This window comes from Rhineura floridana, chromosome 12, assembly GCF_030035675.1.
Source record: "Rhineura floridana isolate rRhiFlo1 chromosome 12, rRhiFlo1.hap2, whole genome shotgun sequence".
NCBI classification, from domain to species: domain Eukaryota; kingdom Metazoa; phylum Chordata; class Lepidosauria; order Squamata; family Rhineuridae; genus Rhineura; species Rhineura floridana.
Window position 1 is genome coordinate 24516840 of NC_084491.1, and position 14453 is coordinate 24531292.

The 14453-nt window shown below is 41.3% G+C and overlaps 1 protein-coding gene across 5 annotated transcripts; it reads right to left on the reverse strand.

Moving 5' to 3' along the window:
• Nucleotides 1-2665: 2665 nt before the first annotated feature.
• LOC133368413 (interleukin-1 receptor antagonist protein-like) lies at nt 2666-13294 on the reverse strand. Of its 5 annotated transcripts, none has more exons than XM_061592625.1 (6): nt 13233-13294; nt 10488-10637; nt 8768-8933; nt 5354-5473; nt 4682-4752; nt 2666-3267 (listed from the first exon to the last, which is right to left on the reverse strand). In XM_061592625.1, the coding sequence occupies exons 3-6, from the start codon at nt 8874-8876 to the stop codon at nt 3049-3051; spliced, it is 519 nt and encodes a 172-aa protein (XP_061448609.1). In that variant the 5' UTR covers nt 8877-8933; nt 10488-10637; nt 13233-13294; the 3' UTR covers nt 2666-3048. The 5 variants fall into 5 exon arrangements, with proteins under 5 accessions (XP_061448609.1, XP_061448605.1, XP_061448608.1 ...); XM_061592621.1 differs by having other exon boundaries at nt 4682-4821; XM_061592624.1 differs by lacking the exon at nt 13233-13294 and adding an exon at nt 11375-11427 and having other exon boundaries at nt 4682-4821.
• Nucleotides 13295-14453: the final 1159 nt, after the last annotated feature.

Below are 14453 nucleotides of genomic sequence, written 5' to 3' on the forward strand. Positions count from 1 at the left end.
TCTAGAGTGGGGAGTCACGTTTCTTGCACTGTCCCCCCAAACTGGCTCTTGAGCACTGTTGTAGGACACTTGGGGCACTTTAAAAATGTATCACATGTTTGGAAATTCTGACCCACGGGTCACATTTTTTGACTTTTTTTGGACTCCTGAGCTGGAGTCATGATTTTCAAGATTTTTTGGAATCTAGAGTGGAGAGGCAGGTTTCTTCTGCTTTTCCTGCTCGCTCAGCTCCTGAGCAGAATTTTAAGAAACTCTGGGGCACTTTTAAAATTTTTCACATTTTTGGGAATCCTGACCCATGGGTCACATATTTTGACTTTTTTGGACTCCTGAGTTGGAGTCAGGATTGTCAAGATTTTTCAGAATCTAGAGCGGATTTTAAACTTCTTTGCATTTTTTTTAATCCTGACCTGTGGGCCACATTGTTTGACTCTCAGAATAGGGAGTGGGGAGGCAGGTTTCTTCCACTTTTCCCACCAAATTGGTTCCTGAGCAGCATTTTAGGACACTTGAAAAATTTTCACATTTTTGGGAATCCTGACACATGGGCCACATTTTTTTTACTTTTTTGCACTCCTACACTGCAGTCAGGATTTTCAAGATTTTTCGGAACCGAGAGTGGGGAGGCAGGTTTCTTCCACTTTTCCCACCAAATCAGTTCCTGAGCACATTTTAGGACACTTTGGGATACTTTTAAAGTTTTTAGCAATGTTCGGAATGCTTACCAGTGGATCACAATTTTTTGCTTTTTTGCACTCCCTAGCTGGAGTCAGGATTTTCAAGATTTTTCAGAATCTAGAGCGGATTTTAAACTTTTTCACATTTGAATCCTGACCTGTGGGCCACATTGTTTGACTTGTTTGGACTCCTGAGCTGGAGTCAGGATTTTCAAGATTTTTCAGAATCTAGAGTGGCGGGGCAGGTTTTTCCCGCTTCTCCTGCCAAATCAGCTCCTGAGCAGCCTTTTATGACACCTTTGGGCACTTTTAAAATGTTTCACATTTTTGGGAATCCTGATCCGCGGGTCACATTCTTTTTTTTTTGTACTCCTGATCTGGGGTCAGGATTTTCAATATTTTTCGGACTCTAGAGCAAGGAATCACCTTTCTCCCACTTTTCCCATCAAATTGGCTTTTGAGCATCGTTTTGGGCCACTTTAGGACTCTTTAAAAATTTCACATTTTGGGGAATCCTGACCTACGGGTCACATTTTTTTGACTTTTCTCCTGAGCTGGAGTCAGCTTTTCAAGATTTTTCAGAATCTAGAGTAGGGAGTCACTTTTGTCCCACTTTCCCGGCCAGATTGGCTCTTGAGCCCCATTTTATTACACTCTGGGGCACTTTTAATATTTTCACATTTTTTGAATCCTGACCCGAGGGTCACATTTTTTTTTACTTTTTTTTGAACTCCTGAGCTGGCATCAGGATTTACAAGATTTTTTGGAATCTAGAGCAGAGAGTCACCTTTCTTTGACTTTTTCCACAACATTTGCTCTTGAGCAGCGTTTTAGGACCCTTTGATGTACTTTTAAGTTTTTTCACATTTTGGGGAATCCTGACCCACAGGTCACAATTTTACTTTTTTTTTTACTCCTGGGTTAGAGTCAGAATTTTCAAGATTTTTTGTAATCTAGAGCAGGAGTCACCTTTCTCCCACTTTTTCCACCAAATTGGCTCTTCAGCAGCATTTTAGGACACTTTGGGGCACTTTTTAAATTTCATTTTTGTCTCTATTTCATTACTGTCATACATATTTCTCATTTGGTTTGTAATGCCTATTAATCAAATACAATAAAATGATGATGATGATGACTTTCTTTGGACTCCTGACTCGTACTCACAATTTTCAATATTTTTCAGAAGCTTATCGAGATAGTCACATTTTCCTCACTTTTTCCATGAAAATTCACTCTTGAGCAGCGTTTGTGGATAATTTTGTTCAGTTTTTTAGTTTTTCACATTTTTTTTCCGAATCGAGACCCATGGGCTTCCAACCAGAAAAACAAAGTTAGGACTCATCAACAGGTTTTTTTCTGCATAAAGCTTTATTCCAGAAATCAAAACATGGGTCTTGCTTTTCACTCTAGGCCTGAACCAGCACTCAAACACAAGTAGGCATCTAGATATTAGAAGTACCAGTAGATGAGTTGCTGCAACTGCAAATACTAACAGTGCTATTTGTTATATACAGAAAAAAGGACACTTGATACTGTTTATGCAGGCTCTTCTCAGCATGAGTTGCACGGCAGGGGCTACAAGTGGGGGTGGATGAAAGTGGACTATTCTCTTCTCTAACCTCTGCCACCTTGGAGACATACTAGTTTCTGACTTTACTGGGTCACTTTTACTTTCCCCAGCAGCCTGATAAGTTCCAATATTCTTGTTATCACTTATCTCTTTTGCCCTTAAGCTTGGCTTTGGTGCCAGCAGAGAGTCATCACCAGCCGTATGAGTCAAGAAGAGGCTGTCTGAGCCTTTCGCAGTAACTCCGGCAGCAGGCTTCGAGGTTTGTGAAGACACATCCTCTGCAACCCCCTCATTTCCTTCATCATTGCTGGCATTGTTTTCCCCAATATCAGTAACCCGTTCTCCTTCCTCCCAGCTTGCCAGAGATTCTCCTTGGTTGTTCTGCCTGAACCCCCTGAATCAGACACAAATGCAGAGGTGTGTTTTTCTGTAGTAGATTTAATTGAAAGTTTACATTCAGAGGGCTTCATGAATCAGCTTACAGGTTAAATAGGATTCAGAATCACTACTAGAACTAAAAAGGCATGACTACATTGCACTGAGACATCGCACCAACTAGACACACCACCTTAAGTAAGGATGGGCAAACACCCTACTTGTGTGGTCTTAGTGTTACTGTAAGGAGCACTCCTCTTCAAAGGGGGAGTGGGGACTCATTGAGCTCACTGGCACAACAGCTGCCACATTCTAGGTGAGGGTGGCTGAACTTCCTCAACCAGATCCTCCCCAACAGGAAGAAGGGGGCTGCATGAAGGCAATGGTGGAGTGGGCAAAACTTTGCCTTCATATCAGTTGTTCTGATCAGCTTTTAGTTTTTTCAAAATAAAACTCAGTGATCTCAGCACCTCCTTGGTGACTCAAACTAATAGGCTTGTTTGGCTCAGACGAAGTGCTTATGAACCAACCCGGGAATGCTGCAGATTGAAAGCTGCCAGTCTCCTTGCTGCTGCCACTCTTACAGAAGAAAGTGAAGCTCTTCAATTCCTGTTTTTCTCTGTACAGATCCATAATACCTCTATCCTAAAAAAATAAAAACAAAAACGTACAAAGGCTTGGTAGAAAGAAGAGTTGTGTGGCATCACTGGGGGATACCCAACAGTGACTTAGGAGAAAGCAAGGGCTGGGAAGAATCCTGACTGATGCCTATTAGATCACAGAAGCATACACAAATTTAAAGGTTTTTAAATTTCCCAAGTTTACATTTGGATTGCAACATGAAACAAGCATTCAGCTTCTGTTGCCTGATGGGAGAAGAGGCTTTAATTCAAGGCATGTGTACCTCCAGATGTTGGCAGACCAAAACTCCCAGCATCCCTGACTATTGCCTGTGCTGGCTAGAGTTGATGGGTGGGAGAGCCCAACATCATCTGGTGGGTCACAGGTTCTCAATCCATGCTTTAATTATTGGTTGCCTTTCATTTCTCTTCTTTTAATTTTTGTTTCTATACCAAAACAGCACTGTTTCCCTACAAAACAAGACACAGAAACTGAATGGTTCAGGAGAAGTTCATAATAATCCACAAGACACACTCAACAGTAAGAAATAAAATGGCCAGAACCTACAATCAGGAAGCTTTTACTTTAACTCAAGGCACAGCAGCCTTTAAAAGCCTCAGTAGACCTTTGCCTCTCCCAAGGGACAGGCTAGCAGTACAGCTGTTTTATTGGAGGGGGGGGAAATAGCCACAGAAGAGTTTTGTAAAGCAGAGGACAACAGAGAAAACAGTGGAAAACACCAGTTTAGCAAAGTTGTCATTTGAATTCCTTGGGGGTGAGGGGAAATGAGTGAACAAACAACATAGACCAGTGGTTCCCAACCTGGGGGCCGGGACCCCCAGGGGGCCCACAAAGTAATCCAGAGGGGGCCATGAACGGTAAAGAAATGAATTATTTATTATTATTATTAAAAAGTCTTCACTCCCTCTACACTGTCTGCTTTCAGCTGCCGCTGCAGATGACACCTCCGTCTTGCTCCAAACGGGAGGGGAGGCCTTTTGCTGAAGTGCCAGAGTGTCTTTCAGAAGCACTAAGGGCAGGCATCTGCCTATAAAATACATGGCAGATGCCAAAGGAGGCTGAGGGTGGAGCTACCAGGAAGACGAGGGGATTGCTATCACTGATTCCTGTCTCCTTGCACTGCCGCTACTAGCAACTCCCTTACTTAGAATGAGAGGAGAGGGCTTTTTGTAAAGCAAGAAGAAGCAAGCCTGCAAAGAAAGGCTGCTTTCCCCCTTCCTTCCTGGCAGCCAGCCTGCCTCCCTGGTGGGAGGGGGGTCACAATTTTTTTTCAGCTTATAAAGGGGTTCCTGTGCTCATAAAGGTTGGGAACCACTGGCATAGACTATATAAATCTTCATCATAGTGGATGGAAGCCGAATAAGCAGAAAATGACTTAGATAATCAAATGTGACTTTGAACCACAAGTGAAACTCACCTCCAAGTTCAGCTGAGGTTGGCCTCCACCAGATTCCACACAGGATAGGGTCCGTGCCCCATTGTGCGTGCCTATAAAGATGGGGAAAATGTTTTCTTTTTCTTTAATTCCACTATTAGGGGTCACAGTAAACAAGTAATCTGGAAGCAAACAACAGGCAAGTAATAGAATTAGTGAGAGGGGTGTGAGAGAGAGGTATCTTGATGTTTAGATGAGAATTCAAAATGGATGGAAGATAGTGAATACACAGAGATGCAATGATCTGTCCATTTTTGTTCTGTTTCCCATTTTTCCAGTCTTAAATTCAGTTTTTCACATTTCTGCATGCGTTTGCGATTTTTAAAGAATGACTCTTATGATTAGAGCAAACAGAAGCTTGATCCTGAGACCAGAAGTATATCCATTTTTCATATAGTTAATTCTATTACATAACATTGGTGCTTACTCAACTCCCAGGTCCTCCTGCAATTAGCACTCTCTTTATAGATGCTTTTTAAACAAAAACAATTCCCTTATTTACAGGGAATTATGAAAGACCCAAGAGCCACTACCAGTCAGAGTTGGAAAAAATGGGCTAAATGGACCAGTGGTCTGACTTAGTGTAAAGAGTGTTCAGTCAATAACAGTGGAGGCAGGAGCTCTGAGATGTGAAAGGATCATAAGAACAGTTACCTGGTGAGTTGGAATCTCGTGGGGCTGCTAGCACCATGTTGTTGTGCAGGAAAAGGAACTTCTGGTCAACATCCCAAATTTTGTAGAACCAGGGTTTATCTAATACTTCGTTATGAACATCTGTGGTGGGAATATATCATATAAACTTACACATCAATTCACAAGAAAACTGAATATTCTACGGAAAACACAAACAGCTTCTTAGGCACTGAAGACATACAGTTTTACTTCTGTGTTACAGCTGCAGCTCTTTCTTTCTTTTGCATATAATATCCCTGCCATGTATGATACATTTCTCAGGGTGCCACAATTTGGGCAGTTTATGATGGGAGTCAAAGACTCCATTCGTCAGATATTGTGCACACAATTAGGTAAATGAGTTCCTAGTTTAACATTGTTCATCTGGTACTAAAAACATAGGTGTATATACTATACTGCCAAAGAGACAGATTTGTTGCACGCTTTATTGGTTGGATGTTTTAGGATGCAATCCAATTAGCAAAAAGCCATATTGTTTTCCGTAACACCTTACAAACATAGCCTCAATAAGCAGCCTAGGCACCGATGAAGGAGGATGTTGTCATTTCCCTGCCCTTCTCACCCAATGATATCCTAGAAGACTCAAAGCACTTGTTTGTCCCTAGGGGACCTGAAAGCCTGCTAGAAATGAGCAGTGGTGGATTCAGGTGAAGAAAGAGCCTGGCAGCTCAGACCATCCAGCTGAAAACCCCAACCCTCCAAGCAGCCACCCTGCAAACTGACCAAGACGTCCTGTTCACATATAGTGCCTGGCTGGAGACACCAACCAGCCTTTGAAGAACACAAAGCACATGCTTGACTCCAGGACAGAGCGTGGTGCTTTTAAGTGATCCAGGCTTCATCAAGTAAGACTCATTTTTTGGCCTGCACCAGTATGTAATCAGTCTTGAAGTTGTCTAGAGTTCTTACATTCGGCTGACTCCCTCACTTCTCCCTTCACTGTTGGACTTCTAGCTTTGAGTCACCTCCTTCTGCTTCCAGGTTTGTTTCCATTTGGCCCCACACTGCCTTCTAGTGGTTTCCCCTGCCCCATGGACCGCAACTGGCCAAGACTGAGCTGAGGTTTAAGCTTGCTTAGTGTTTTTCATTTTAATTGCATTGACGTGGCTGAAAACCAATGGCACTGCTTTAAATGGTTTATCCATGTGAGATCAATCAACTGCCTCTGCAGGCATACTTGCCACTTCCCTTTTGGCTACAGGTTCCCGCAGCTACAGGTCCCTGACAGTGTTCTTGCCCTCCTGTACTGGCAGAAATGGACAACCAAAGTGATCAAGGGGCTGGAACATGACTAATGTTAGCTAATGATAGCTGCTTTATTATTATTATTATTATTATTAGTAGTAGTAGTAGTAGTAGTAGTAGTAGTAGCAGCAGCAGCAGCAGCAGTAGTTAAATTTATATACCACCCTTCCTCCCAGAAGGAGTCCAGGGCGACAAACACTTGGTTATCTGCAAGTACACTTTCACAATATCTTCTATGAATTCTGTTACTGGCAGATATCTGAGAGTTTGAACTTTTAAGCTTTACTTTTAAAAAGTCTGTGTTTACCAGTCAAGGGCAAATTCTGGTCTATGCATTAGCCCCTACTGGATCTTTCAGTCATCATAGTCCATTTGCTCAGTAGCAAATCCAGTGAAACAGGAAGTTACAGAAAGCATGCCCAAGGAAAAACAGCAAAGTCCTAATTGTAACTGAAATGAATTCTTTGGTTTATTATACCAAGCTCAGGAATGCAAATATATATATATATATATATATCTTTATGGAACTGATAGAACATAAAACAAAGATAATATGAGAGTAATTTAAACAATAACTTTCTTTGCATGAAAGCTCTGCTTATGGCCTGAGCCTAGATTGGTAACTACGTTTTTTCTTAATTCAGTGTGCTAGGGAACTTAGAGCAAAAACACAAAGTAGAAGGGCAGGAGGAAGTTAGGTGGCAAATGCAATTGTATTTGGGACCTTTTTGTATGACAGCACTCAGCAGTACAGAGTACCAGCACCTTTTTTTCCTGTCCATAGCAGCCATTCTGTGCTGGCACCCACTGCACTTTTATCAAGATCTGAGTACCAGCACCTCATATTTTTTTAACCAAAAAAAGCCCTGCAGTCATTTATCTAGAATGTTTGCTTTATCAATGCTGTATTTGATTACAATTACAATGTCATTTTATTCTTACTTCATCTCATCCTTGATCATTAGTTGGCTTATGTACATACATACCATTAAGTTCTTTTCAATTGTTTCATAATCATATCATATAAGCTATCATTCCTATAATACCATTAAGCCTATGCAGAAATATATATTAGTTCTTTAAGATGCTGTTTCAATTACTCTCATATTATCTTTATGTTCTATTCTATTAATTCCATAACAACATTTTTTTACATTTCTAAGAGTGGAATAATAAACTGGAGTATTAGTTTCAGTTACAATTAGGAGTTTGCTGTTTCTCCTTGGGCATGCTTCCTGTTACTTCTTGTTTGACTGGATTTGCTACTGAGCAAATGAACCTTGACAGAGATCCAGTAGCAGCTAATGCACAGATCAGAATTTGGGATGGTGTGCATGAGCCATGATTGGATCTCCTGACTGTCATCCATGAAAGCTTATATATATATTTAAGTATAAAAGGTGCCACAAGACTTAGGGTTTTTTTGCTGCCACAGACAAAGGGCGCAACTCACCTGGTAGATATGCCAGGCTGAGGGGCTCCAGGATGCGGCGGAGCTGTGGAGGAGGAAGGGTTCCAGCGGCAGAAGTCCCCATCCCCCAAGCACGGCCAGGGCACAGCTGAGGAACTCCACTCCCACAGCCGAGACTGGCACAAATGGAGCTGGGGGAAGGCCCCAAAAGGGACATTCCTGGGGTGTGTCAGGGCGGAACTGAGGGACGGGGGACTTACCACCACATCCTGAGCCTGTTTGGCTCGGTCCTGCAGCCCTCCATCCCAGCAGCCAATATGGGGTGGCAGAAAGCAACATGCATTTCAGTTCCTTCCACCACACCCTACTGGTGCACCCAGCAGCCTCCCCTCCCAGCAGCACCGGAACGGAGGTTGGATGTAGCAACCCCTTCCACTGGCTCTGCATCTGCCAGCTCAGCTGCCGACAGCCTCCCAGAAGTTGGATTGCACCCTAAGATTGCTAGCTCTCTGTAAACTAGGGGTTTTTTTATATTAAAGCACCAACATGGGAAGTGTACATATGGAGGACCTGATCTCACTTGGCTGGTAGACTGGTTTATACGTAGCATAATGGAAGTTAAGCCAATCTTTCAATAGCTGAAATGTTTTGAGGATATCTGCAGTTTGAGGATATCTGCAGTTTTGGAACAAATCTAAAAGTAAAAAATTATTTTTCACCTAGGTGTGGCTTTGCCGTTGAAAAGTGATGGAATAAATCTTTCATTTTCTGGTCCACAGTCATCTTGTTGGGCTTCGCCATTAAAGTCTCAGTCTCTACTGTCTCCATTGCGTCCCAAGGAATGGTTGAAATTCAGGTTATTGGCTGCCTCTTTTGCAGTTGTAGCTATTGAAAGAGAGTGGCATCACATGGACTACAATGCTTAAGGCATAAATAGTAGGAGCATTCTAAACAAAGATGGCCATGCAGCAGGTCCATTGATTGTCCCCTGAATTATACTGTAGGTTCAGCATAAGCAGACAAGCTGGGGGGGGGGGTATTACTGGAAGGGTACACCATCAATGACCTCATACAGGAACACAGCAAGAGAGATGTTTCAACAATCATCCATGCTCAGACTTGAGCAAGGAGAAGACTCCCTCCTTGAAAAGGCTTCTTCCCAGTGCAACTGTTAAGACAGGGGTTGCTAACCAGTGTCCCTCCAGAAACTGCTGAACTACAACCTCCAACAGCTCCAGCCAGCATGGCCAATGGCCAAGGATCATGGGAGTTGTAGTTCAGCAAACACCTGGAGGGCTACAGGTTAGCCACCCCTTCATTAAGAGGTATATATCACAAGAGGATATGGCCACACTCTCTTCAGTGCCTCTCATTACATTGGAATTGGCAGTTCTCTATTTTTGGCCATAAAGAAAACAATCCAATAGAATCATAAAACAGTAGAGTTGGAAGGGGCTTATAAGGCCATTGAGTCCAACCCCTTGCTCAATGCAGAAATCCAAATTAAAGCATACCCAACAGATGGCTGTCCAGCTGCCTCTTGAATACCTCCAGTGCTGGAGCCCACCACCTCCCTAGGTAATTGGTTCCATTGTTGTACCACTCTAGCAGTTAAGAAGTTTTTCCTGATGTTCAGCCAAAATCTGACTTCCTGTAACTTGAGCCCATTATTCTGTGTCCTGCACTCTGGGATGATCAAGAAGAGATATTGGCCCTCTTCCGTGGGACAACCTTTCAACTATTTGAAGAGTGCTATCATATCTCCCCTTAGTCTTCTGTTCTCAAGGCTAAACATGCCCCAATATAGCATATTTCTCTTTACCTCTCGGAGAAAATATAACACTGCCCTGAAATCTGATATGAAGCAAGGCAGTCTAAAAGGGTGTAATTGATGCAATTTTCATAGCAACACCCACATATCCAAAGGACAACATTAACAGGGACTGACTGGACCCAGGAATTAAAACAATTCCTAAACTCTATGATTCTATTGGAATCATGGAGGGAGGGGTATAACATGGAAAAACTGAAGGACGTAACATAGTTTGTGCTTCCAAATGCCTTCCCCGGGGTTTTTCTGTCAGGCTGTAGCTTGAGACAAGGGAATGGAAGTAAAATGTTGGTAAGCCAGCTATCATGAGGAGAGAGAATGTGAACTGATGTGGTACAGCAGATTTATAAATCAGATCTCCCAACTTCTTGAAATTTAAAATAGCTACAGGGGTTTCCAGTTTCAATCAGCAGAATGGCTCTGGGGGTGGGTTTTTAATCCTTTCACTTGTGCCATTTTCTGAATCAACTAAAATTCTCCATCTCAGAACACTGCTATGACTCTACAGGTGTTGGAAGTGTTGGGATGCAGCTTGAGCTGTTGGTGGGGTCTGCATGGGTTTGATCTCTGTGCTGACTTTGTGTATATTCCGAGGGATGCTTTCTCACCTCTACTTGCTGTTACTACTTGATCTCCGGGGGAGGAAACGCCTTATCTTTGTCTCCCACAGCATGAGCCAAAGGCTGGGCTGGGTTCTTCGTGGCTCCAACTAGGCAGATAGCTAATGTAGAACTCTCTCCTATCCAAGCACGTATTTCCTGCAATATTTTAAAGTCTAAAGTGTCAGTGTGACTAACTCCAGGGAAGGTGGGCTAATGTAGTTAGGATTGCATTTGCACACACACAATGCTCACTCAGACATCAACGTTAGTCAGCTCTGCCAATAAATGGAAGGGGGAAGAGAAGTTAGTGTCATGCCCCTATTTCTTTATGGTGCAAACTTGCTTGGCTGGGTTAGGGAAGGGATTTGTTTATTCTCTTTAAGAAACATATATCCTGCAAAAAAGAACACTGCAAAACGTGTGCCTTTCCATTACAGAAATTCATGAAGTAACTTACATTAATTTCATAAAAAAATAAGTAAAATGGGCATTTAAAAAAACAGCAGTGCAGTACTTTTTAAAATGAGCAAACCGAAAAAGGACATCTGAATTATTGTTGTCTAGTTAAAATCACAAGGAAGTATTTCTCTCTCAGCTTCACCCCAAACGAGCATAATGATAGCTGGGGGAAATGGGCCAGGAGACCAGCCAAATATAGATCTCCAGCCTCTCAGATGATTTGACAGAGAAGCAGACAATCTAGCAGAGTCATCTCCAACCTGGTGCCCTCCAGGTGTTGTGGACTACAACTCCCATCATCTTCAGCCAGCATAGCCAGTGGTTATGGATGATGGACCCTGTAGCCCAACAGTATCTGGAAGACGCCAGTCTGGGGAAGGATAACATTCCAACATAGGATAGAAAGTCCAGGGAAGTGATATAAGTGATGGTACCTGTGCTGATGTGAGAAAGTCCTATATCCTGGTATGAAAGATCCCTCTCTTGATTCTGTTCTGTAATTTGCACAATACTGTACTTTATAGCTGCTCAGTAAGACTGATGGGTGTGATTTGCATGCTCAATGGTAATTTGAATATAAAACACTTGACTAAGGCTTGTGGCAACATCCTGTTCTCAGATGTTGCAAGTCCTGTGATACTTTAAAGACAGACACCCTTTTTAAATGTGCATTCATGATGATTCATTAAGATCATACTTTGGACACATAATGAGAAGACATGATTCACTAGAAAAGATGATAATGCTGGGGAAAATAGAAGGAAGTAGAAAAAGAGGAAGGCCAAACAAGCGATAGATTGATTCCATAAAGGAAGCCACAGACCTTAACGTACAAGATCTGAACAGAGTGGCTCATGACATGCTATTGGAGGTCACTGATTCATAGGGTCACCATAAGTCATAATCGACTTGAAGGCACATAACAACAACATGATGATTTGTGCCCAAAATAGTATTTGGTTGGTCCAGTGTGAATGGTCCAGCATAATTCCACCACTAATATACTATTATTGAGTCACTTCCCTGTTGCAGATTATGTTTTTAAAAACCACAAGTCTGGAGAGTATGGGGCAAGGTCAGTTATAGGATTACAGGTACTCTGTGAACATGGCTGATTTTTAATGAATTTCAACAAATTATGAGAACTCTGACAGAAAAAAGTCCAAAACGGCTCTGGGTTTTTTTTCTCTCTTTTTACACTTTGAACTCTCAATTATCTCTGTTTTGTGTATCGCCATAAAAAATTAGAGAGTTGTCAAGCAAGCATTTCTGAGTTCAGGACTATAAGTTTTGTAACATTTTGTTCTGAAATGAGCTTATGGGAAGCATCAGAATGGCATGGGGGTATTTTCAATTTAACATTGCGGAATGTGAAAAATCCATGCTGACTATAGTATACAGCCCCTCTTGTGGCTGTATAATTTGGTTGGTCCAGTGTGAATGGTCCAGCATAAATCCATCACTAATGTACTATTATTGAGCCAATTCCCTGTTGCAGATTACACATTTTAAAAACCCACAAGTCTGGAGGGACCCCAGCTCCAACTTTTACAGACAAGACCCTCCTCCATCAGCTTCACAAGAGTCTCACCTATTGGGAATGACCAGGTGACTTTTTTCTCTTGTATTCAAAAAGTGTTTAGGGACAGAAGCACCTCTGGATTCATATAGCCATTTGTTCTATAAAGCATGCTGTCTCTCTGAGAGAAAAAGACAGATCCTTTTGCAAAGCTGATTGCATGAATTGATTGAAAACAGGAACCACAACTGCCTTTCACATTTGCATTGGTGAAAGAGCTAACTGAGAAGACTCAGCCACTCTCAGTCCAACTTAGGGGAAGCCCGCAGAAGTGGAGCTGGCAGGAGACTCATTTGGGAATCTCCAGGCCAGGTGAATGCTGGTAAAACAAAAGTGTGAAGCATTCACTGGAGAGAGAAAAGTAAGAGGTCAAAAAACCAGAATGCTCAAGGGATGAAACTTTATTCTGTGCACCAAGGCACTATAGTAAAAAAATTCTTTTATAAAAAAAGTTCCTTTTGGAAATGCAAGAGCCCAACACGTTTCAGCTTGTGGATTCAAGCCTTCATCAGGGGCTAAAATACATAAAAGATTTTTTGAACTTGCTTTAAAAATATTCAGACATTTTAAACACACAGTCAAAATTATAAGTATACAGTCAAAATTATATGTACATCTTATTTAAATGATTTTTTAGCGTAAGAAAAACAGTTACAGAGATGCTTCTACAACAATATTGCTTTTAACTTAAAATAATCTCAAAATATACTTACAGAAATTCACTCTTCAACAACATATAGAGACCAACTTTCACTGTTGTTTTCCTTAAAGCTGTTAGCATGTAAAGAACCAAAACCAAACCCAGAAATATAAAGCTCAGAAACATACAATAAATTGAACCAGCTTGATAATTAGTTCATCACACCTGATTTGAGTTGACTATTCTTTCTTTAAATCAAAGTAAAGGCAGGAGGTTGAATTCCTCATTTAACCCATTAGGAATCATGGTATCCAATTCTAAAATCCAATGTAGTTCTCTACGCAGTAAATTGTCTATACTTTTACCATAAACCTTTTCCAAAACCCAAAATTTATATTCTGTTATAGGGTAAGGGCACTGATTGTGATGTTCTACAAGCGGTGCCCCTCTTCTATTATTCCTTAAATTACTCCAATGCTCCCCTATTCTTATTTTTACCATTCTTGTGGTCTGTCCTATATACATTTTTTTACATCCACATTGTATAATGTAGATAACTCTATCTGTACTACAAGTGGAAAAGTGCCTCAAATGATATTTCTTCTGATTAATTGGATTAACAAAATCTGTCATTTTGCTGGTATTTTTACAAAAAATGCAATGGCCACAAGGATGATAGTCCAGGGGAGAAGTTATACCTGGGAGTAAACTTTGTCTAGATTGGATGACGTCTTTTAAGTCACTATGTATCAGGATGTCCTTGAGATTCTTAGTTCTTTTATAAGAAATCTGTGGAGGGTCCTGACAGCCCTTAAGATGTTCTACTATATGCCAATGTTTCCTTATACTATTCTGTAACTTGTTGGTGATATGGTCAAATGTTAACACACAGTTTAAACGAGTGGAATCTTTTTGTGATGATTTTTTTAGGAGTTCCTCCCGTTTCTTTTTAGTTGCTTTTTTGAAATTATTCTCGATAATAGGAGATGGGTATCCTCTATCCCATAGTTGTTTTTTTAAGGATGAAGATTGTGTCAAGAAATCTTCTTCTGTGGTGCAATTGCATTTTATTCTAAGGAATTGTCCATAAAACGCAATTGCACCACAGAAGAAGATTTTAGAACTGGATTTTAGAATTGGATACCATGATTCCTAATGGGTTAAATGAGGAATTCAACCTCCTGCCTTTACTTTGATTTAAAGAAAGAATAGTCAACTCAAATCAGGTGTGATGAACTAATTATCAAGCTGGTTCAATTTATTGTATGTTTCTGAGCTTTATATTTCTGGGTTT

Excerpts from the sequence above, each read along its gene's own strand:
- LOC133368413 (XM_061592622.1), bottom strand. The coding sequence starts at position 8,876 with ATGGAGACAGTAGAGACTGAGACTTTAATGGCGAAGCCCAACAAGATG. Across the intron at positions 5,474-8,767 it reads AACGGCAAAGCCACACCTAG|ATGTTCATAACGAAGTATTA; the intron begins GTGAAAAATAAT and ends TTCCCACCACAG. Across the intron at positions 3,268-4,681 it reads AACCTCAGCTGAACTTGGAG|GATAGAGGTATTATGGATCT; the intron begins GTGAGTTTCACT and ends TTATTTTTTTAG.